Source organism: Bufo bufo, chromosome 7 (genome assembly GCF_905171765.1).
Source record: "Bufo bufo chromosome 7, aBufBuf1.1, whole genome shotgun sequence".
Lineage (NCBI taxonomy): Eukaryota > Metazoa > Chordata > Amphibia > Anura > Bufonidae > Bufo > Bufo bufo.
Genome location: NC_053395.1, coordinates 217,296,428 through 217,322,787, shown reverse-complemented (window position 1 = coordinate 217,322,787; position 26,360 = coordinate 217,296,428). Strand labels below are relative to the sequence as shown.

Sequence of the window (26,360 nt, the reverse complement as noted above, 5' to 3'; positions counted from 1 at the left end):
TCCTATATACAAGAATATAACTACGATAATACTGCTCCTATGTACAAGAATATAACTGCTATAATACTGCTCCTATGTACAGGCATATAACTACTATAATACTGCTCCTATGTACAAGAATATAACTACTATAATACTGCTCCTATGTACAAGAATATAACTACTATAATACTGCTCCTATGTACAAGAATATAACTACTATAATACTGCTCCTATGTACAAGAATATAACTACTATAATACTGCTCCTATGTACAAGAATATAACTACTATAATACTGCTCCTATGTACAAGAATATAACTACTATAATACTGCTCCTATGTACAAGAAAAACCGGCTATAACACTGCCCCCATACACAAGAGCATAACTACTATAATAATGCTCCCATGAGGCACCCTCTGCATTTTAATTGACAGGTCCAGACATGATTACGTTTACACTGCTTTGCCCTGTCAATCAAAGTGCAGAGTGTGCGGCAGTTGTAGAGAGAGCAGAGCCTCTTGGTGTAACAGTAACGCTATCGTTGCTCCTAGAGTCTCATTTGCATAAACAAACATATGAACATGGGACCAACACAGATGCCTTTAGCTGCTGAGTGCACATGTAACAGGTCAGCCAGTGTCAGAGGTACAAAACTGCTGACAGATGCCCTTTAAAATCTTTTGTTAATTCCACTTACAATTTATGTTTCGTTTTCTTAAACTTGCTGTTTTGTATTATTCAGAATAGTTGCGTAAATCACGTATTTGCATATTTTAATAGATTGAATGTTCAGCCGCCGTGAGATAACATTTCTGCCCCTCTGACTTTAACACCCAGAGAAGAAGAACTCTATTCACACCTCAGTACGCAAAGTAAATCCGGCTCTCCGTCCGCATTTAGCGCTATATGGTAATGTATTCCTGCGCGGCGCCTTCACCATTCTCTCAGGTATAAATTGCTTCCTTTAAATTATGTTAAACTGTACAGAAAGGCCGCAGGTAAGATCCAATAAACCCTCTTGGGAGCTGACACAATCCCCTTAGGTCGTGTATGGTGGAGACACGTAGAGGGTTATTAAGATGTTATTTCCTTTTGACCAGCAATGGTAACTATTCATGGAATATTAAAGGGAACCTGTTAGGAAGCCAGAAATAGCCCCATCCCGTGACTCCAGAAAATAGGAGCAGTGCTATAATTTATGCCTCACCCTAAACTCCTTAATTCCAGAGGGGAGGAGATTATGCATTAAGACTTTTTTTTATTTATTTCTAACTGGCAGTGAAGGAGACCACTTTTTGGGCGTAATGGCACCCTATAACTTGTATCCAGGGTGGGACCGAAGTTCCTTAGACCCACCATAGGAACCTATTCCGAGGGCCTACCCTCTATGCATACAGGACATGTCCCCAACCACTCCTAAGTATCTTTTTTTCATCACTGCACATGGAGGACTTGTCATCAATAAGATTTTATAGGATATCTGGCAAAGTCTGGTTATTGGTTCCAAGGTCCACTCCAAATGAGATTGTCTTCGGTTACACCTTAGAGGCCCTGTTTTATTAGGGGCAGCGAGTCCTGTTGGTTTGGTGGCAAACTCTATTCCCTAAGACTGAGAGGAAATGGCTAACTGTAGTGATTCCTGCACAACTGCCAAGATACACCACCCATCCATCCGTCCTCAATCATCATTTACCATCTTCATCTCAAGGGTCCCTTGGGACCCCTTGGTGGGACCTTAAAGGGGTTGTCTCACTTCAGTAAGTGGCATTTGTTATGTAGAGGAAGTTAATACAAGGCACTTAATATATGTATTGTGATTGTCCATATTGCTTGTCCAGTTTGCTGGCTGGATTCATTTTTCCATCACATTATACACTGCTCGTTTCTATGGTTGCAGACCACCCTGCAATCCATCAGTGGTGGTCGTTCTTGCACACTATAAGAAAAAGCATCAGCCTTTCTTGTGGCCGGGACCAAGGGAGCGCACATAGGCTGGTGCTTTTACCCTTATTGTGCAAGCATGACCACCACTGATGGATTGCAGGGTGGTCTGCAACCATGGAAACGAGCCGTGTATAATGTGATGGAAAAATGAATCCAGCCAGCAAAGGAAGCAAAATGGACAATAACAGTATATTAGTAAGTGGCTTGTATTAACTTTTTCTACATGATAAATTCCACTTACTGAAGGAAAAAAATCGGACCTCTATACAACGCCGCATTAGAAACACCAAGAAAACACAATCCCCCTTCACTACATGGCTCCCAAACAGCCAACTGAGAAGATCAACGAAGAAACACAAGGTCTCATATCATAGAAGACAGTGAGGAAGTGAGTCACCAGGGTCGTAGCTAAAGGCTCATGGGCCCCGTTGCAAGAGTTCAGCTTGGGCCCCCCTTCCCTCAGTGTCTTGTGGCCAGGGGCAGGGAAGCACATAGCCTTCGTGCTGCCTGAGGCAAAAATTGAAACGACACCCCCCTCTACCATGCCAAATTCTTGTCCTAACCCCTTCCCTCCAGCCAGAGATGTAACTTGACCATCATCCACTTTCTATGAAACCGGTGTCTTCTTACGTGGCACAAGGGTCTTTGGGCCCCCTCAGGGTTCTGGGGCCGGTAGCGACTGCTATCTCTGCACCCCCTGATGTCCACCATCTTGGCCATGCTGAACAGCCGAGTAGACACATGGGGCAAACACTTCTCCTGAATCCTAACAGCAAGGAGCGCCATTATTAGGACATCTGCGCAGTACCTTGTTGTGCCTTCCCTTTAAGAGGTTGCGTGCTGTAGGCTATTCATACAGCTAAATTCCCATTTTTAATTTTATATTAAACTGAGAAATATTAATAACTGTTTTCTGAGAATTAAAAGTCGTCTTCGCCATTTATTGAGCAGTGGGAATTTATTTTGGGAAAATCACTATGCTGCTATTTAAATTTTACCAACTTCTCAGAACATTAGTGATTTCAGAGGAGAGAAGCCGTTCCGCTACTCGTCACCGTGCAAATGGATTCCTAATCTAATTGAGATGAGTGCAGGGCATAATCATGTGAGGCATGGGGGAAACATCTCATGCTGGTGCCTCATGACAGCCCATTACAGATCCTGCGTGACCACTCGTGGTACCATGGGCAGCTAATATAACCAACGCTAGACCATGAACACATCCATTTTTATTTGCATCATGATCCATGTGGTTATCATTGTACATTCAGGACATATCATAAAATAAGATCTTCTGCTGAACCTTTGAGGGTTGGGTATTGAGGTCCCACCAGAGGATCCTCCCTAGTTGTGGTCATCCGATCCTAGTTGTGGTCATACGGGCCAACAGTCCCGACTTTCTTGGGACTATCCCGATTTTTATAAAGGAGGAGACTTGTCACAAAGTTGATGTTTAACCACGACTAAAACCAATTTCAAGCCGACTACCAGATAGAAAAAGAGGTGGAACTGAAAATGGGAGGGGCTTTATTTGCAGGTGGGTGTGGCTGAAGAAATGAGGTCAAGGTTTAGGCAGTTGGAGGGACTTAAAGAGGACCTATCACCACTCCTGACATGTCTGTCTTAGTTAATAATTGTCTTCCCCATAACATAACAATTCTGAAGCATCTTTTCTCATTCCATACGTTCCTCTGTTATTTCTCCTGGAAATGTATGAATAAGTTGCCAACTGTTGGGGGTGTGTCCCTACACAGGCTGACACTATCCAATCAGCGCTGACAGTTGCAGAGTGTGTAGGGACACACCCCTTGGAAAAGAGGAATGATAACACCAGTTGTCAATTTAGTCATACATTTCGAGGCACGGCACAAATGTCAAGTTGTAAGAAAAGATGCCCCAGAATTTTGTGGGAAATGCAAGTATTTATTCAACCAGACATGTCAGGGGAGCAGACCGATCCTATTTTATTTTCTACACAGGAATAATAAGTGATGTTGACCTCGAATAAAAAATGGACGCCCCCAGGGTTTTATAAAACGTGATCAAATTTGTTAAAATCTCTCGCATACTCACTAAAGGCTGCAACCGCCAACACCAACGTGACAACGATTGACGACCATGATATCCATAAGGCCTTTTTCCTGTAGTTTTGGGCTTCGTGCGGCTTAAGTTTTGTGCTGCTTTCTAATAAACCTGAATAGGAAAGAAAAGTTATAAAAGTTACTGCACAGATGTTAACAGTCAAGACGTAATAATGTGTGGAATGTTAATAAGTGTATAAAATCAGTGTGGAGGACACTGCACATTGGTGCATCACATGGGAGCCGTGCAATGCTTCATTTCTCCTGCGGGGGCACTGCAGGGGAACGGGATACTTGCTGGCAGATTCCAATAATGTTTATATTAATCTACAAGAACCAATTAGTGCCAGATTAGCAAACGTTTTGGATTCTAGGATGGGCAAAGGCAAGTAGGACAATGATTCTGTGTTGCTCTCAGGGGATACTGGTTCTGCTTGTGGAGACCCTACTGGTGTTCATAGTCTCACAGGCAAGTATGTAAATTAGTTTTCCTTCAGATGGAAGAAATATGTCTCACCAGTGCCACCTATGGGGAAGTTACTGGCTCTCCTTGTGGTATATGGAATCTTGCATGCAATACTCCCTGGGGAAAATATGCAAATTAGGATCGTCCATATCATGTCATCTGTAACTTCTCATATACATGGTAGCAGATTTAGGCTACTTTTACACTGGCGTTTTGGCTTTCCGTTTGTGAGATCCGTTCAGGGCACTCACAAGCAGTGTTCCCTCTAAGCTGCGCGGGTGGGCGGCCGCGCAGCAATTATTGTGGCCCCACTCACAATTTTATAATGCCCGCTCACTCAGCCTACAGCCAGCACTTGTCGTCAGACTCATCTGCGTGACGGCGCCGATGTCCTCCTCGTAGTCTTGTGCGGCTCAGCACAGCGGGGCGCCGCCTACCAGCTACCATGTATTGCCGCGCTACTTCTGTCTCCTCCTTCTTTTTGCAGGAAGAGGAGGACTGAGCAGCAGCAGGCAGTAAGGTGCGGTAGTGGCGGCGGCGCCGCCATCTTAGAGCCGGGCCAGAGGCACACGCTAGAGTGGAATGTTAATAAGTGTATAAAATCAGTGTGGAGGACACTGCACATTGGTGCATCACATGGGAGCCGTGCAATGCTTCATTTCTCCTGCGGGGGCACTGCAGGGGAACGGGATACTTGCTGGCAGATTCCAATAATGTTTATATTAATCTACAAGAACCAATTAGTGCCAGATTAGCAAACGTTTTGGATTATAGGATGGGCAAAGGCAAGTAGGACAATGATTCTGTGTTGCTCTCAGGGGATACTGGTTCTGCTTGTGGAGACCCTACTGGTGTTCATAGTCTCACAGGCAAGTATGTAAATTAGTTTTCCTTCAGATGGAAGAAATATGTCTCACCAGTGACACCTATGGGGAAGTTACTGGCTCTCCTTGTGGAGACTTTGCTGGTATATGGAATCTTGCATGCAATGCTCCCTGGGGAAAATATGCAAATTAGGATCGTCCATATCATATCATCTGTAACTTCTCATATACATGGTAGCAGATTTAGGCTACTTTTACACTGGCGTTTTGGCTTTCCGTTTGTGAGATCCGTTCAGGGCACTCACAAGCAGTGTTCCCTCTAAGCTGCGCGGGTGGGCGGCCGCACAGCAATTATTGTGGCCCGGCTCACAATTTTATAATGCCCGCTTACTCAGCCTACAGCGCGCCGCTAAGTTCGCTAACGCTGCTGGCAAAATGCCAGCACTTGTCGTCAGACTCATCTGCGCGATGGCGCCGACGTCCTCCTCGTAGTCTTGTGCGGCTCAGCACAGCGGGGCGCCGCCTACCAGCTACCACGTATTGCCGCGCTACTTCTGCCTCCTCCTTCTTTTTGCAGGAAGAGGAGGACTGAGCAGCAGCAGGCAGTAAGGTGCGGTAGTGGCGGCGGCGCCGCCATCTTAGAGCCGGGCCAGAGGCACACGCTAGAGTGAGACTGAGTTTCTCTTATGGGCTACCTACAGTAAGTAAAATCCTAGAAACCGTCATTGATTGCTGAGCTGGTCTCTCCTGGTATTTCTAGAGTGTTAACTCGTGACAAGAAGTGGAGAACAGTGGGGGACAATAGTGGCACTAGTACTGTAGTAATCAATGACGGTAGAATGTCAGTAGTAGGGAGAACACTAAACAATCGTAGTTATTTTTAGTCCTATCGGCTAGAGTGAGTGAAGTGAATGAGTCTCTGGCCGAGCCTGATAGTGATAAGTCCTTCATGTGGGCAGCAGGGGCCGTGTCTGTGTTACCTAAGAAAGCAATGAAAACCGCATGTACTGTACGGGAGGTTTTATCACAGCAGACTCGCCAATGCAAAACAAGGGAATGCTGGTTGGCGCCGCCATCTTAGAGAGGCTAGAGTGAGTCTCCCTGGAACAGCATTGCATTCCCTTCAGGTTTTGCATTGGCAACGTTGCTTGTCTGAGCCAAGGAAAATGGGGGAAAAAGTAACATATATAACTATATACAACAGGAGATGCCCAGGTTATACCAGCATGCTCCATATCACTGTATACAAGAAGGTGTATAACTTATACCAGCTGTACATATATAATTATATACAGGAGATACCCAGGTTATACCAGCATGATCCATATCACTATATACAAGAAGATGTATAAGTTATACCAGCTGTACATATATAATTATATATAGGAGATGCCCAGGTTATACCAGCATGGTCCATATCACTATATACAAGAAGATGTGTAACTTATACCAGCTGTACATATATAGTTATATACAGGAGATGCCCAGGTTATACCAGCATGGTTCATATCACTATATACAAGAAGATGTATAGTTTACAACCAGCTGTACATATATAATTATATACAGGAGATACCAGGTTATACCAGCATGCTCCATATCACTATATACAGGAAGATGTATAACTTATACCAGCTGTACATATATAATTATATACAGGAGATGCCCAGGTTATACCAGCATGGTCCATATCACTGTATACAAGAAGATGTATAACTTATACCAGCTGTACATATATAATTATATACAGGAGATGCTCAGGTTATACCAGCATGGTCCATATCACTGTATACAAGAAGATGTATAACTTATACCAGCTGTACATATATAATTATATACAGGAGATACCCAGGTTATACCAGCATGGTCCATATCACTATATACAAGAAGATGTATAACTTATAACAGCTGTACATATATAATTATATACAGGAGATGCCCAGGTTATACCAGCATGCTCCATATCACTATATACAGGAAGATGTATAACTTATACCAGCTGTACATATATAATTATATACAGGAGATGCCCAGGTTATACCAGCATGGTCCATATCACTATATACAGAAGATGTATAACTTATACCAGCTGTACATATATAATTATATACAGGAGATACCCAGGTTATACCAGCATGCTCCATATCACTATATACAGAAGATGTATAACTTATACCAGCTGTACATATATAATTATATACTGGAGATACCCAGGTTATACCAGCATGCTCCATATCACTATATACAGGAAGATGTATAACTTATACCAGCTGTACATATATAATTATATACAGGAGATACCCAGGTTATACCAGCATGCTCCATATCACTATATACAAGAAGATGTATAACTTATACCAGCTGTACATATATAATTATATACAGGAGATGCCCAGGTTATACCAGCATGCTCCATATCACTATATACAAGAAGATGTGTAACTTATACCAGCTGTACATATATAGTTATATACAGGAGATGCCCAGGTTATACCAGCATGGTTCATATCACTATATACAAGAAGATGTATAGTTTATACCAGCTGTACATATATAATTATATACAGGAGATACCCAGGTTATACCAGCATGCTCCATATCACTATATACAGGAAGATGTATAACTTATACCAGCTGTACATATATAATTATATACAGGAGATGCCCAGGTTATACCAGCATGGTCCATATCACTGTATTCAAGAAGATGTATAACTTATACCAGCTGTACATATATAATTATATACAGGAGATACCCAGGTTATACCAGCATGCTCCATATCACTATATACAGGAAGATGTATAACTTATACCAGCTGTACATATATAATTATATACAGGAGATGCCCAGGTTATACCAGCATGGTCCATATCACTGTATACAAGAAGATGTATAACTTATACCAGCTGTACATATATAATTATATACAGGAGATGCTCAGGTTATACCAGCATGGTCCATATCACTGTATACAAGAAGATGTATAACTTATACCAGCTGTACATATATAATTATATACAGGAGATACCCAGGTTATACCAGCATGCTCCATATCACTATATACAGGAAGATGTATAACTTATACCAGCTGTACATATATAATTATATACAGGAGATGCCCAGGTTATACCAGCATGGTCCATATCACTATATACAAGAAGATGTATAACTTATACCAGCTGTACATATATAATTATATACAGGAGATGCCCAGGTTATACCAGCATGGTCCATATCACTATATACAGAAGATGTATAACTTATACCAGCTGTACATATATAATTATATACAGGAGATACCCAGGTTATACCAGCATGCTCCATATCACTATATACAGAAGATGTATAACTTATACCAGCTGTACATATATAATTATATACTGGAGATACCCAGGTTATACCAGCATGCTCCATATCACTATATACAGGAAGATGTATAACTTATACCAGCTGTACATATATAATTATATACAGGAGATACCCAGGTTATACCAGCATGCTCCGTATCACTATATACAAGAAGATGTATAACTTATACCAGCTGTACATATATAATTATATACAGGAGATGCCCAGGTTATACCAGCATGGTCCATATCACTATATAGAAGAAGATGTATAACTTATACCAGCTGTACATATATAATTATATACAGGAGATGCCCAGGTTATACCAGCATGCTCCATATCACTATATACAAGAAGATGTATAACTTATACCGGCTGTACATATATAATTATATACAGGAGATACCCAGGTTATACCAGCATGGTCCATATCACTATATACAGAAGATGTATAACTTATACCAGCTGTACATATATAATTATATACTGGAGATACCCAGGTTATACCAGCATGGTCCATATCACTGTATACAAGAAGATGTATAACTTATACCAGCTGTACATATATAATTATATACAGGAGATGCCCAGGTTATACCAGCATGGTCCATATCACTATATAGAAGAAGATGTATAACTTATACCAGCTGTACATATATAATTATATACAGGAGATGCCCAGGTTATACCAGCATGGTCCATATCACTATATACAAGAAGATGTATAACTTATACCGGCTGTACATATATAATTATATACAGGCGATACCCAGGTTATACCAGCATGCTCCATATCACTATATACAGGAAGATGTATAACTTATACCAGCTGTACATATATAGTTATATACAGGAGATGCCCAGGTTATACCAGCATGGTCCATATCACTATATACAAGAAGATGTATAACTTATACCAGCTGTACATATATAATTATATACAGGAGATACCCAGGTTATACCAGCATGGTCCATATCACTATATACAAGAAGATGTATAACTTATACCAGCTGTACATATATAATTATATACAGGAGATGCCCAGGTTATACCAGCATGATCCATATCACTATATACAAGAAGATGTATAACTTATACCAGCTGTACATATATAATTATATACAGGAGATACCCAGGTTATACCAGCATGCTCGATATCACTATATACAAGAAGATGTATAAGTTAGATGTCCTAGCCAGTGTCAGGTTAGCACTTAGCAAGGTCTTTCTTCACTCCGCAGGAGACATTTTGTGTGCGGTTCTGTTCTGACCCTCATGTTAAAACATAACTTTCATTTGATTGCTTTAATACCTAAAGGAAAAAAATTATTTTAAAAACCTGTTGTTTCTCTAGATGACCTTATGTTTATGGTAGTGGTAATAGAGTCTCAAGGGTCTATAAAAGCAGCTACACTATTTTTACAGACCTTTGAGACTCTATTAACACTACTATCAACATAAGGTCATCTAGAGAATAAGCAGGTTTTTTAAATTCTTTTTTTTTCCCCTTTAGGTGTTTAGATGTTAGAGCAATCTAATTACAGTTATGTTTTAACACCTAAAGAGAAATAAAAACCTACAGTTTCTCTAGATGACCTTATGTTGATAGTAGTGTTAATAGAGTCTCAATGGTTTGTAAAAATATTGTAGCTGCTTTTAGGCTGGGTTCAGACCTGAGCGTCTTTGATATGCGCGTTTAACGCGCGTTTTTTATGCGCGTTTTTTATGCGCGTTTTTTGCAATAGTAAACGCGCGTTTGACGCGCGTTTGTGTGATTGACTGCAATGTCCTATGGCCACAAACGCGCTGTAAAACGCCCCAAAGAAGCTCAAGAACTTGTTTGAGCGTAGGGCGTTTTTCAGCGCGTTCAAACGCGCTGTAAAACGCTCAAGTGAGAACCAGGGCCATAGGGAAGCATTGGTTTTCATGTGTTGAGCGTTTTACAGCGCGTTTGAACGCGCTGTAAAACGCTCAAGTGTGAACCCAGCCTTATAGACCCTTGAGACTCTATTACCACTACTATCAACATAAGGTCATCTAGAGAAACAACAGGTTTTTAAAATAATTTTTTTCCTTTAGGTGTTTAGGTATTAAAGCAATCAAATGAAAGTTATGTTTTAACATAAGGGTCAGAAACTGGGTTTTGTTTAGCCTCTTGGTTATTAGTTTTTCTATGTAAGTTCTCTGGAACAAAGATTTTTTTTCCCTGTATGGTTTATATATGGAGAGCAATGTCCAGTGATAACAGAGAGGACTATACTGTATATTGTACGGGATGGTGCAGGGGTTATACTGTATTGTATGGGATGGTGCAGGGGTTATACTGTATTGTATGGGATGGCGCAGAGGTTTTTATGCTCTTTGAAGTGACAATTATCTTAGGTTTTCCTATCGCCCACCTTTGATGGCGCTGTGCCCAGCTCTGAGCCGACCCCGCTCAGCAGCTGCCAAGGCTTAGAGGGAACACTGCTCACAAGCGGTCCAAAACGGATCAGTTTGCATTCTAATGCATTCCGAATTGAAAAGGATCCGCTCAGAATGCATCATTTCGCCTCCGTTCAGTCACCATTCTGCTCTGGAGCGGACACCAAAATACTGCCTGCAGCGTTTTTCTGTCCGCGGTGTGGTGCGGAGCCAATCCGTCCTCGCACACAATGTAAATCAATGGGGACAGATCCGTTTTTTCTCTGACACAATCTGGCACAATAGAAAACTGATCCATCCCCCATTGACTTTCAATGGTGTTCAAGACGGATCCGCCATGGCTATAGAAACATAATACAACCGGATCCGTACATGAAGGATGCATATGGTTGTATTATTTTAACGGAAGCGTTTTTGCAGATCCATGACGGTGTCACGGTCCCTCAGGTGAAATCAAGGAGATTGGCTGAGCGTGGAGGAATCTAACAGCCTCCTTGATTTCTCTTAATTCAGTGTTGATAGGGTTAATGACCACTTCCCTTTTCTCAGCTGTTGCTCAGTGGTCATCACTTCTACCCTTTATAGTCTCACCCCAGCCTTCTGACTATGCGGTTGATAGCTTCATTTGGGTTTGGCTGAGCTGGTGTAAGATCCTCTCTGGTGTTCCTGTTCTTCCATCTCTACAGAAGTTAAGTGTCGCGTTTGTTTGTATATGTTATATTCCCTGTTGTTGTATCTGAGCCTGAGACAGAGACTTCCATTTGTCCATCTGGGGAGGAATTGTCACGGAACCATGAACCAGACGTACAACAAGAGATAAGAGAAAATAAGAAGGCTTTATTGAAAATAAAGCTGTAAAGCAAAAGTCCAAACGGATGGTGAAACCGAGCAGAGTCTTTGCGAAGCCAGAGGTCAGGAACCAGAAGGGTAGTCAGACGAAGCCAGGATCAGGAACCAGCAGGGTAGTCAGACGAAGCCAGGATCAGGAACCAGCAGGGTAGTCAGACGAAGCCAGGATCAGGAACCAGAAGCAGCAGCAGTCTTAGAAGCATGTGAACACAAGAGGACCAAGCAAGGAACTGAAGCCACAGACCTCCTATATATATGAGCTAGGCATCCAGCTCCTCCCAGTGGGAAGGAGGAGCCGCAGGGTGGAAGGCTACAAGAAACCCAGAAACCAAGATGGCCGCCAGCACATGTCAAACGAAGGAGAACAGCAAGAAGGTAAGACCATGACAGTACCTCCCCCTCAAGGGCCCCTCCTCCGCGGAGCACAAAACGGTTTCTGAGGGAAGCGTGCGTGGAAGGCTCGGAGCAAGGCAGGAGCATGGACATCTGCGGAGGGAACCCAGGAACGCTCCTCTGGACCATAACCACGCCAATGGACCAAAAACTGCAACCGACCGCGGACCAGGCGTGAGTCCAGGATATTGCTCACCTCATATTCCTCACGATTGCCCACTTGGACCGGACGAGGCCGAGGAACCGAGGAAGTGAAACGATTACACACCAGTGGCTTCAACAGGGAGACATGAAACACGTTGGAGATCCGCATGCCAGGAGGAAGCGCAAGGGCATAGGCTACCGGGTTTACCCTGCGAAGCACTCGGAAGGGACCAACAAAGCGAGGCGCCAGCTTGGGAGTGGGCACTCGAAGGTTGAGGTTGCGGGTGGACAACCATACACGGTCTCCGACCTGGTAGGAAGGAGCAGGCGCTCGTCTGCGATCAGCCTGGAGTCTCTGGCGCTGCGCAGAGACCTCAAGGGACTTCTGGATCTGTACCCAAGAAGCACGTAGGACGGAAAGGTGATCCTCCACAGCCGGAATATCCTGGGGAGAGAATACCTCCGGTAACACGGCAGGTTGGAACCCATAATTGGCCATGAAGGGAGACGTCCCAGAGGAAGAGTTCACCGCCGTGTTCCTGGCAAACTCAGCCCAAGGCAGGAGGTCAACCCAATTGTCTTGGTGGTCGGAGACATAGCAACAAAGGAATTGCTCCAAGGCCTGATTGGATCGTTCTGCGGCCCCATTGGACTGAGGGTGGTAGGCCGAGGAGAAGGAGAGATGAATCCCCAACTGGGAGCAAAAGGCGCGCCAGAACCTGGACACAAACTGACTCCCCCGATCCGACACAATCTCCTTGGGCAAACCGTGCAACCGGAAGACCTCCCTGGCAAAAATCGTGGCCAACTCTTGTGCAGAGGGTAACTTCTTGAGAGGAACACAGTGGCACATTTTGGAAAACCGATCCACAATCATGAGAATGACCGTATGGCCTCGGGATGCAGGGAGGTCCACAATGAAATCCATCCCCAGGTGTGACCATGGGCGCTCCCCGGTGGCTATGGGTTGCAGAAGGCCCAACGGAAGGTGCCGAGGGGACTTACTCTGGGCACAAACGGAGCATGCCGCTACATATGCGGCGATGTCGGAACGTAGGGAAGGCCACCAGAACAGACGTGAAACAGCCCAGGACAGCTGATTCTTTCCAGGATGCCCCGCGGTCTTGGAGTTATGGTAGGTTCGCAACAACCGAGTGCGCAACTCCTCAGGCACAAAACATCTGCCGTTGGGTCTCCCAGAGGGAGCACCAGATTGAGCCGCCAAAATCTGCTCACCCAGGGGAGAGGTCAGGCTGGTGCGAATGGCGGCCAGGATCTGATTCGGAGGTATGACCGAAGTCGGAATCGACTCCTCCCTGGACAGCTCGGAGTACTGCCGTGATAAGGCATCCGCCCTGATGTTCTTGGAACCGGGTAGGTAGGAGACCACGTAATTAAAACGTGACAAGAACAGAGCCCATCTGGCCTGACGTGGTGTCAATCTCTTGGCCTCAGAAAGGTAGGTCAGATTCTTGTGGTCCGTCAGGATGAGAACCGGAACCACCGAACCCTCGAGCAAGTGCCACCATTCTTTAAGGGCCTGCACGATGGCCAATAACTCCCTGTCACCAATCTGATAGTTGCACTCCGCGGAAGACAGTTTCCGGGAGTAAAACCCACAAGGAAGCAGAGGACCCTCTGGTGTTCTACGCTGAGACAGAAGGGCGCCTACTCCCGTCTCAGACGCGTCCACCTCGAGGACAAAGGGCAACCCAGGGTTGGGATGCGACAGAATCGGAGCCGACACAAAGGCGGACTTTAGGGCCTCAAAAGCTCGGATGGCCTCGAGCGGCCAGACCTGGGAATTACTGCCCTTCCTGGTCAGATCCGTGAGAGGCTTGGCCAGCATGGAAAAGTCCCTGATGAACTTCCGATAATAATTGGCGAAGCCCAAAAAGCGCTGCAGGGAACGAAGACCACTGGGCTGGGGCCACTGTAAGACAGCCGAAACCTTCTCAGGATCCATGGAGAACCCCTCAGCGGAAATGATGTAACCTAAGAAGGTTACCTGGGATCGGTGAAATTCGCATTTCTCAAGCTTACCGAACAGCTTGTTCTCTCGTAACCGTTGCAACACTCGTCTGACATCCAGAATGTGGGCCTCCATGGATTCAGAATATACCAAGATGTCATCCAAATAGACCACCACACACTGCTGCAACAGGTCACGGAAAACATCGTTGATGAATTCCTGAAAGACTGCGGGCGCATTGCACAACCCAAAGGGCATAACCAAGGATTCATAATGACCGGTCCTGGTGTTAAACGCGGTCTTCCACTCATCGCCCGCCTTGATCCTTACCAGGTTATATGCCGCCCTCAGGTCGAGTTTGGTAAAGACCGTGGCCCCTTTAAGGCGATCGAACAGCTCGGAAATCAAGGGTATCGGGTAAGCGTTCTTGATCGTGATGCGATTGAGACCCCTGTAATCGATGCAAGGCCTCAACTCACCGCCCTTCTTTTTCACAAAGAAAAATCCAGCCCCTGCCGGGGACGAAGATTTGCGAATGTGTCCGCGTGAAAGCGCCTCCCTCACGTACTCCTCCATGGCCTCATTCTCCGCTACCGACAGTGGATAGACTTTGCCACGAGGAGGAACGGCACCAGATTGTAACTCTATGGCACAATCGTACGGGCGGTGCGGAGGTAGGGCAACCGCGCGCACCTTATCGAATACATCCCGGTACTCCTCGTATTCAGGAGGCAACAGAGAGTCCGAGGAAGTACACAGCAACTTGACAGGCCCATGGATGCAACTAGCCCCACACTGCGGTGACCACGAGAGGATCTCGACCGATCTCCAATCGAAAGTCGGATTATGCTTCTGGAGCCAGGGGTACCCCAAGACCACCGAGTAGTGTGGAGACGAAATAACCTGGAGGGAGACCGACTCTCTGTGAACGGCACCAATGGCTATCCCCACTGGAAGGGTCTCATGAGTCACGTGTGGCGGCAGAAGGGGTCTGCCGTCTATCGCCTCAAGAGCCAGTGGGGAACCTCGAGCCTGCAGAGGAATGGAATTGGCGGCAGCGAACACACTATCAATGAACAAACCACCAGCACCAGAGTCCACCAACGCCTGGGTCGTCACCGAGCCCCCGACCCAGGAGAGGACAACAGTGATCAGTGGTTTGTCAACACGGGAAACCGGGGACGAGGAGACTCCACCCAAGATCTGCCCCCGACAGGATCTCAGGTACGAGCGTTTTCCCGGACGGTTCGGACATGCCAACCGAAAATGCCCACCGAGACCACAGTACATGCATCGGCCCTCGCGTCTCCGGAGTGCCCTCTCCCCCTCGGACAGGCGAGCAAACCCCAGCTGCATGGGTTCACCCCCAGACAAGTCATCCCCAGGAGGCGTGGGAGGAGAGGGAGGCACGGGTGGGACAGCAAACGTAGGCACCAATCTGTTAGAAGACCTCCGCAGGTTCTCCTTAAAGGAAGGTCTCTCCCTGAGTCTGGTGTCAATCAAAATCAGGAAAGAAATAAGAGACTCGAGCTCAACTGGTAGGTCCTTAGCTGCAACCTCATCCTTCAAGGCATCCGAGAGACCATGAGAGAAAGCAGCGACCAGAGCCTCATTATTCCAGCCCACCTCTTCTGCCAGGGTACGAAACTCAATGGCGTATTCAGCTACGGATCGTGAACCCTGTCTGATGGACATAAGGAGCTTCGCAGCAGAGGCAGCACGAGCCGGCACATCGAATACCTTCCGAAGAGAAGCAACAAAACCGGAAAACTCGGCAACCACCGGATTGTTGTTCTCCCATAAAGGGCTGGCCCAGGCCAAGGCCTTGTCCGAGAGCAGCGAGATCAAGAAGCCCACCTTTGATCTCTCAGTAGGAAAGGCATGTGGCAGCAACTCGAAATAAATGCCCACCTGGTTAAGGAAACCTCGGCACTGAGTTGGCTCTCCCCCAAAGCGCTGTGGAAGAGGGGCAGAACCGGTCATACCCCGAAACACCGCAGGCGCAACAACAGGTGTCGGGGTAGACTCTGGCGCAACAACCGGAGCGGCAGTAGGAGCGAGCCCAGGAGCGACAACCGACCCATCGGCAACGGGAGCGAAATGAGCCGTGCGTTCAAGCAGGGTTTGCAACGCCACAGCGAACCGACCCAACAGGTGATCCTGCTGATCAAGTCTGGCAACCAGCGTGGGTAGCGAGGATGGCCCTGTACAGTCAGAATTCATGGCTTGGTCCTAATGTCACGGAACCATGAACCAGACGTACAACAAGAGATAAGAGAAAATAAGAAGGCTTTATTGAAAATAAAGCTGTAAAGCAAAAGTCCAAACGGATGGTGAAACCGAGCAGAGTCTTTGCGAAGCCAGAGGTCAGGAACCAGAAGGGTAGTCAGACGAAGCCAGGATCAGGAACCAGCAGGGTAGTCAGACGAAGCCAGGATCAGGAACCAGCAGGGTAGTCAGACGAAGCCAGGATCAGGAACCAGAAGCAGCAGCAGTCTTAGAAGCATGTGAACACAAGAGGACCAAGCAAGGAACTGAAGCCACAGACCTCCTATATATATGAGCTAGGCATCCAGCTCCTCCCAGTGGGAAGGAGGAGCCGCAGGGTGGAAGGCTACAAGAAACCCAGAAACCAAGATGGCCGCCAGCACATGTCAAACGAAGGAGAACAGCAAGAAGGTAAGACCATGACAGGAATGGGTTGTCTCTGGTCCTATACTTATTTCAGGGCCTTATAGGGAAATCAGGGCCTAGGTATCCTGCATATGAATATTCCTACCTTCAAGGTCTAGTCATATTGATAGGTAGTCAGGGCCCGACTTAGGGTTGTCTAGGAGGTGACCTGTTTCTTCCCTAGTTTCCAGGCCCAGTTACTGTTCCCCTTCCCTCCTGTGTTCAGTGTGGAGTTTCCCCCCCAAACTGATCGTGACAGACGGATTCACAAAAAACGCTAGTGTGAAAGAAGCCTTAGGCTACTTTCACAGCAGCGTTTTCTCTTTCCGCTATTGAGATCCGTCATAGAAAAACGCTTCCGTTTTGTCTCCATTCATTGTCAATGGGGACAAAACTGAACGGAACGGAGTGCACCAGAATGTATTCCGTTCCGTTTCGTTGCGTTCCCATGACGCACACAAAAGCGCTGATAAGCAGCGTCTTTGTGCATGTCACAGGATACTGATCAAGACGTCATGAAACACAATGTAAATAAATGGTGACGGATCTGGCACCCATTGACTTAGAAAGGATTTTGCGTCCGATCCGTCTTGTTCATTTGGGAGATAATACAACCTTATCTGTTCTGAACGGTTGTATTATTGACAATGCGTTTTTGCTGAACCCATGACGGATCCAGCAAAAACGCAGATGTGAAAGCAGTCTTACAAACGCTGAAACACCATTCTTAATAAATTCTCCAGTTCAGAGGGATTATGACGCCGTCAAAAACCGCGGTGTATACTGCGCAAACCGCAGTTGCTTACTTCAGATCACTGATTTTATTGCCTTACCTTGCGCCAACATTTTGGTGCACTTTGGGACATCTTCAGTCACACCCCTGTCCCCCCAAAATATTACACCCCTTTCCAGCTCAGCTATGACTCTCTGGTCGAGTGCAGTGCAAAAAGTGTCTAGAACACATCATGGATGGGGTGCAAAGCACGGATGCCAGTTTTTGGTGTAAATAAGGCTAGAATTCTGCCACATTTAGCAAATCTATAGTATTTTAAGGCCCCTTTCACATGGGCGTGAGGCGAAGGCATTGCACCCGCACTGAATCAGGACCCATTCACTTTAATGGGGCTGTGCAGGTGACATGTTGCGTGAAAATCGCAGCAGGTTCTATATTCTGTTCTATATTCTTCTATCTTCATTCAGCAGGACCTGCGCTGACGTCACCGCGCTCACCGCGTGGTGAGCGTGATTACGTCATCAAAGGTCCTTTTGCAGGTCCTGAAAGAAGAAGAAAGAAGACGATGCCGGCTGCGCGATCAAGTGGATGAGGTGAGTTATTTTTTTTATTTTTTACCCCCTCACTCGACATATTCTGTATTAGGAATGCTATTATTTTCCCTTATAACCATGTTATAAGGGAAAATAATAAAATCTACAGAACACCGATCCCAAACCCGAACTTCTGTGAAGAAGTCCGGGTTCTGGTTTGGGTACCACATTCGGTTTTCTATCACGCCCGTGCAAAACAATGACTGACTGAAATTGCGTGCGCACTTGCGTGGGTTTCCCGCAATGCACACGCGATGCATCCGGAGCAAATCCGGGACGCCCGTGTGAAAGAGGCCTAACTCCTAGACATTTTCAGGAACACTGCTTGCTGTCAACAGTTGGGCCTATAATACCATGGATTCAGCTTAAGCAGCCATGAGACCCAACACAAGAGGGAAGGGGGGTGTTTTTCGTAGGATTAACATGGGTTCTTTGCCTTCACGCAGATGCAGAGTATAATGTTGCGTGCTACGTGCACATATAAATACATAAAAGCTGTCACCATGGAAACAGATGCTATCAATATTCCTGTTCATGTGAAATAAAAGCAAAAATAAAAATACACAAGATTTATGGACGTAATGCTAATTAAAATCCGGAAGCGAAAGGCGACCATATGCTTAGTTAATCTGCTGAGCCCCTGCAAAGAGTCGATGCAAAGTTACTCCGAAGTAGCCTGATAAATGGCAACCACTTCTGGAAGCTCAGAACAGTTGTCGCATCCCTTCGCCCACTCCTCTTGGCAACTCAAACAACATGCATTGATTTTAGGGGACATTCACACGACCCTATCCGTTTTGCAGTCACCAAATTGCGGATCTGCAAAAAAAGGATGCAGACTGAAAATATGGTGGTGTGAATGGACCCCCTAGACCAATAAGGCTAGGTCGACACGACGACATTTGTCACGCGACATTTTGTTGCCCCAATATCGCGTGACAATTTTTATAATGGCAGTCTATGGTGTCGCACTGCAACATGCAACATACTGCGACTGCGTCGCAACAGTCGCAGAAAATCCATTCGAGATGGATTTTTCTGCCACTGTCGCAGTCACAGCATATCGCATGTGTAGACCTAGCCTAAAGCTGCCATGACAGCTCTCGCCCCAGGGTGTCAATTACATAATAAAAAATACCCTCGACATGTGCCAAATATTCCCCCCAAAAAATCACATTCCTGCGGTAATTTATCAGCTGTTTTGCTTCTCATTTTATGTGTAAATTGCACCTATTCTTAAATCAGTTCACACTATGTTAATTCGTTTTGTGCTACTTTTAGGCTCCTCAGCGCCTTGCCCGTCAGTTTTGCATTTACACGGTTTATTTGAAGTAGTGTTTTCAGCCAGATTTATTAATTGCGCCTTTGACAACTTTGTTTCGAATCATCATTTGTTTTGTATCATCAGAGGCATTTTTGATATCGCTTTCATGGGTTTTTTCCTTCTGCTGCTGCAAAATGCGTCAACGTTATCTCACATTGGGACAGATTTACTAATAATGTCAGACTTTGCACCGTCTAAGAAAACGAATCACATTCTTATATATGTTCGCATATTCACACTGCTTTGCACACTCTTGGCATTCTCTTGATGAGCTTCAAGAGGTAGTCCCCTGAAATGGTTTTCACTTCACAGGTGTGCCCTGTCAGGTTTAATAAGTGGGATTTCTTGCCTTATAAATGGGGTTGGGACCATCAGTTGCGTTGAGGAGAAGTCAGGTGGATACACAGCTGATAGTCCTACTGAATAGACTGTTAGAATTTGTATTATGGCAAGAAAAAAGCAGCTAAGTAAAGAAAAACGAGTGGCCATCATTACTTTAAGAAATGAAGGTCAGTCAGTCAGCCGAAAAATTGGGAATACTTTGAAAGTAAGGGCTATTTGACCATGAAGGAGAGTGATGGGGTGCTGCGCCAGATGACCTGGCCTCCACAGTCACCGGACCTGAACCCAATCGAGATGGTTTGGGGTGAGCTGGACCGCAGAGTGAAGGCAAAAGGGCCAACAAGTGCTAAGCATCTCTGGGAACTCCTTCAAGACTGTTGGAAGACCATTTCAGGGGACTACCTCTTGAAGCTCATCAAGAGAATGCCAAGAGTGTACAAAGCAGTAATCAAAGCAATAGGTGGCTACTTTGAAGAACCTAGAATATGACATATTTTCAGTTGTTTCACACTTGTTTGTTATGTATATCAATTCCACATGTGTTAATTCATAGTTTTGATGCCTTCATAGTCATGAAAATAAAGAAATCTCTTTGAATGAGAAGGTGTGTCCAAACTTTTGGTCTGTACTGTACATTGGCATAGTTCTACTCCAAAAATGTGCCAAAATGTTGGCACATTTTTGCCGCATGCTGCCACGTTTTAGGGCCCCTTTTCTAGTAAGGTCACACCCCCTTTCTAGCAAAGCGATGCCCCATGTCGGACGAAGTGCAAAAAGCTTAGAAAAGTGTGTAAAGCAGGTAGTACATGTGAAGCAAAGCACGCATGACAGTTTTTTGGTGGAAATTGGACCATGGAACTGGCGCATTTTCATTAGTAAATCTGTCGCATTGTGTGAAATTTTGATACATTTTCAGCATTTTGCACTGACAAGAGGGGAAAAAAGCGTGCCAAAAACTGGCATCATAATGCCTCTGATGATAACTTCCCCCCATTGTGCGCAGGTTTTATTGCAATATGGTGCAGACCACATCCCCTGAGACTGCACAAGTCTTTTTCTACCACAGAGGCAGAGAACATGGGGCCCAAAGTGCAAGGGCCCAGCACTGAAATGTTTTCCCTGCTTGCTGAGACATAGCAGATACAGGCATCTGCCACTAGGAGATCCGCACTGCGTACAGATTTATACAGCTCCCATTGAGTTCCATACAGATTTATACAGTCCCCACTGAGTTCCGTGTTGCCGGATCCGTCACTGCCGGGCCAGATGGAATTTCAGCAGCACATGGCAATGACGGATCCGGAAGGCTGTTCCGGAACAGCCTGCCAGATCTGCTTAGGGTACTTTCACACTTGCGGCAGAGGATTCCGTCGCCGGGACTGCTTGCCGGATACGACAAAACGCATGCAAACTGATGGCATTTGTCAGACGATCAGGATCCTGATTCATATGACAAATGCATTGAAATGCCAGATCCGTCTCTCCGGTGTCATATGGAAAAACGGATCCGGCATTTATTTTTTTCACATTTTTTGCGGTCTGAGCACGCGCAGGCCACAATGCTGGATCCGTTTTGCTGGAACACTCAGGGCCGGATCCGGCATTAATGCATGTTAATGGGAAAAAATGCCCGATCCGGCATTCCGTTTTTTTGGCCGGAGATAAAACCGTAGCATGCTGCGGTATTATCTCCGTCCTAAAAAGTCAAAAAGACTGAACTGAAGACGTCCTGATGCATCCTGAACGGATTGCTCTCTATTCAGAATGCATGGGGATAAAACTGATCAGTTCTTTTCCGGTATTGGGCCCCTAGGACGGAACTCAGTGCCGGGAAAGAATAACGCTAGTGTGAAAGTAGCCTTAAACGCAGATATGAAACAGGCCTATTGAGCTCCATACAGATTTATATGGCTCCCATTGCGCTCCATACAGATTTATATGGCTCCCTCTGAGCTCCATACAGATTTATATGGCTCCCTCTGAGCTCCATACAGATTTATATGGCTCCCTCTGAGCTCCATACAGATTTATATGGCTCCCTCTGAGCTCCATACAGATTTATATGGCTCCCTCTGAGCTCCATGCTAGCTATATAACTCCTTATACAATGAGCAGTGGGAGAAGGGGCCCTGGTTTGCTATGTGGCCCTGCAATTTTTAAGTACAACCCTGATCCTGTGTAATTTATTTCATGCAAAAGCTAAATCTGATCTCATTGGTATACAGCAAAACAGTGGGCACCTGGCGATGTATTTCTAGGGATCTAAAATTAGTTTCCCCCAAAAAAATAGAACAAATACAATTATTTCCTGGCACTGACATATTCCTTGTAGAGAGGGAAGCAGCCGATTCCACCATGAGGCGTAAAGCAGAATCCGAAAATAGCCTGCGATTCCTTCCTCCTCCGCATCCCATCTGTATCGGTGTCTGTCGCTTTCTATTACTGCGCCTTCACTTTCCTATTTCTATCTCAACTCTGCTGATTAAAAAAAAAATCCCCCCTTCCCCGTATGCAGATCCGGCTGGTCCCCAGAGGGACTGTACAGGTGGCGGTCCCATCCCTTCTCCCCTCCAGCTGTTCTCTGAGCCGCGCTCCTGCCATATGGTCATCAGTCGCCTTTGTTCTCCCTTTTTAATCCCTTGTAAAGCATTTGATAAATCCCTGCGCCGGAATCATCCAACGACAATCAATAACTATATTTAGTGAAAGTGCTGGTGCATTAACCCTTCATTACAACCTCCGGCTAAAAGAAAACAAGAAAATCTTAAGAAATGCTGGAGCTGGCAGTGAAAGGGTCAAGGTTTAGCCTTAATAATCTCTATACAGTAACAACCCCCCCCCCCCCCCCCATTACTCTATATTACAGATATGAGATGTATGCACTAAGTACTGTAATGTAGGCATCTCACCGTGTCTAATTGGTGCACGGTCTATCTATCTAATATCTATCAATCCATGAAATATCTATGGGTAGTGGTGAATGGCGCACAATTGTGATAGTAACACTTCAGTCAAAACTTCATGTATAAGCTCCTCATATTGTCTGTGTGTGGTCTGTGTATCTATCTATCTATCTATCTATCTCTCTATCTATCTCATATATCTTTCTATCCATCCATCTCTCTATTATCTATCTATCTATCTATCTATCTACATCTATCTATCTATCTATCTATCTATCTCATATCTATCTATCTATCTATTATCTATCTATCTCATATCTATCTCATATCTATCTATCTCATATCTATCTATCTATTATCTATCTATCTATCTATCTATCTATCTATCTCATATCTATCTATTATCTATCTATCTATCTATCTATCTATCTCATATCTATCTATCTATCTATCTATCTATCTATCTATCTATCTATTTATCTATCTATCACATATATCTTTCTATCCATCCATCTCTCTATTATCTATCTATTATCTATCATCTATCTCATATCTATCTATCTATCTATCTATCTCATATCTATCTATCTCATATATCTTTCTTTCTATCTATCCATCTCTCTATTATCTATCTCATATCTATCTATCTATCTATCTATCTATCTATCTATCTATCTATCTATCTACAGTCCTTAATGTGATTTGCTCCCTCATTGCTTTGATTTTATCCTTTCCACGTCTGACTCCCTTTTAAATTATTCATTCTGCCCTTGAAGCCTCTGAATAGCTGAGAGCCCCTCACATGAACACACAACGTTATACTTTATACCAATACAAAAAAATGATCACAAACTTGAAAGATTATACAAAAAGAACAAGATAATTCCTGACACAAGCAGCTATGTCCACATCGAACACACGCCAAGCCCACAGCTCCACCACAGGTCACATCTCCAGTGATACACGCATATACACCGACACAAGCGACTCATGCAATACACACACCCAAAACATCACATATACAAATACATCACATATACACACACTACTCCTACCATGCCACACACATAAACACACACACAGCTATCACATCATTTGTACATTTCATACATGCACATTCCAAATATACAAAAACACACTCGACTACACATACAGCCCATGAGGTACACACATCTTGCATACAGATTATGAAATACACACAACTATAACATACATTTTACTAAACACACAAAGCACACATAGTGATAATAAGCCAGTGCACAGAACCACATAAATACATACAGGAACAAATACCATACACACATAATATACAAACAAATGGATTACACACAACCCACACAAAAACACACACAGGCCATATAAATACATACAAATAACCGCACATAGCACAGTACAGAGGCAACAACCCTACCAAATACAACCCAGGACACACATCCCTGCCATGACTGAAGATTGCCAGGTGCTAATGACATATCACAGAGGAGACACTTCATCAAGCACTTTAGGGTTACCGGGGCCATGACAAAGTAAAAGCCGCTTGTGACCATACATGACTTTTGTAAGCTGCACCCATCACCCTCAATATAAAAAGTTGTTCTGCTCCTCCAGAAAATCCATTACCCCCTAGATATTTACTGTATGACACATCTTAAAGTGATATCACATAATTGCAAGTGTAATCCAAAACTCACAGGACTTGTCTAAATCATGTTATGGACATGAGGACAGGATTCCCCTCCATCTCTGTCCTGTGGCCCCCAATGCCCCGCAACATGCAGTGTCAGGGTGCAGGCTATATGATATATATATCACATATGTCATCTATCAGGGATCTGTTACAATCTACAGATCACATACTGTAAGTCATGTACCGGGAATCTGCTAATCTGCTACAATACTGAGATCACACCCCATATACCAGGAATCTGATACAATGTGGGGATCACACAGGGCATATGTCAGGGATCTAATACAAGATGAGATTGCAGATCAAATATCAGGGGTCACATTAAATATCAGGGATCCAATGCACTGTAAGGATCAAACAGCCAGGATCTGATACAATGTTGGAAACATATCAAGTACTAGGAGGAATCAAGAGCAGGTGACATACAGTATACCAGAGATCTGATACAATGTAGACATATGTCGCATGTTATATATCAGGGGGTCTGATACAATGTACAGATCACATATCAGGGGGTCTGATACAATGTACAGATCACATATCAGGGGTCTGATACAATTTGGAGATCTGGTATCATATATCAGTGGTCTGATAATGTAGAGATCAATCACATGTTATATACCATTGGTCTGATACAATGTAGAGATCATATATAATATCTCAGCTGTCTGATACACTGTACATATCATGTTATATATCAGGGGTCTGATACAATGAGGAGATCACTGGTTGCTTTATTTGATCCAGTTTATTGATGGCATCTGATAAATTATAGATACAATACAAAGTACAGATGGCACATCCCACCTTGTATCTAATGGTTGCATAGAGGGTTAAAGCTATCGTACACCCCCTGGATCAGATGTGACTGAAGTTACTTTCTCCGGGACCCCCAAACTTCCCCCTGCCCCAGTGCAGTCCCAGGGCTCACCCACCTCTGTTCTCCACCAGGTCGCTGAACTGGCCGCTCTCACTCATCTTCATCTGCTGCTCCCTCTCCATTTGGACTGGGAGCTCCAGGGTCTTGCTGGGTGCCTGCTCCGGGGGTCCTGGGACTGGTTGCCCGTTACAGTTAGGCTGCACAATGCTGGGGTCCGGGGGGTAGCAGAGCTCTGTGTCAAAAGGGTCCATGATGGCTGGAGATGAGGAATGTGGCACCCAGGTGTGAGGAGAGGGTGCTGCGCTGTGTGCACTGGGTGCTGATCACTCACTACTAGTGCAAGCTCAGTGCAAGCAGCTCATGACATCCAGAGAGAGAGAGAGAGAGAGAGAGGGAGAGAGAGAGAGGGAGAGAGAGGGAGAGGGCTGCAGCCTGGAGGACAGCAAGCAGTCTGCGAATCCTGCCTCCTATAGCCTGCACTGAGCTCAGGCTGCAGCATCGCTCAGCAGAGCAGGGGGGAGACACAGGCAGGTGACTGACAGGGGGCTACAATGCTAGCAATACTAGCCCTCTGCATATTGCAATGCATCCCACTGTCTTACTGACTGTTTCCTTATACTGTGTTTTACTCAATGCAAGGTGTAGTGCAGGGAGCTGGGACCCTCTAATATCCACTGGATACAGGGAGGGACAGGTTTGCATCCTATAAATAGCTATGGATAGCTCAGGAAGGGACCACAGATCTGGGATTCTCAGATACCTAATTGACAGATCTTCTATCCACAGGGCTGAGG

General features: G+C 45.0%; 1 protein-coding gene across 1 annotated transcript in view; it reads right to left on the bottom strand.

Moving 5' to 3' along the window:
- Positions 1-26,007, bottom strand: part of TMEM163 (transmembrane protein 163) — a 173,477-nt gene extending 147,470 nt beyond the window's left edge. Inside the window, exons 1-2 of the mRNA XM_040441062.1 lie at positions 25,622-26,007; positions 4,002-4,121 (exon numbers count right to left, since the gene is read on the bottom strand). Of these exons, the coding sequence (XP_040296996.1) occupies positions 4,002-4,121; positions 25,622-25,817 (316 nt within the window). The 5' untranslated portion in view covers positions 25,818-26,007. The remainder of the gene's footprint in view (positions 1-4,001; positions 4,122-25,621) is intronic.
- Between the last annotated feature and the right edge of the window lie 353 nt (positions 26,008-26,360).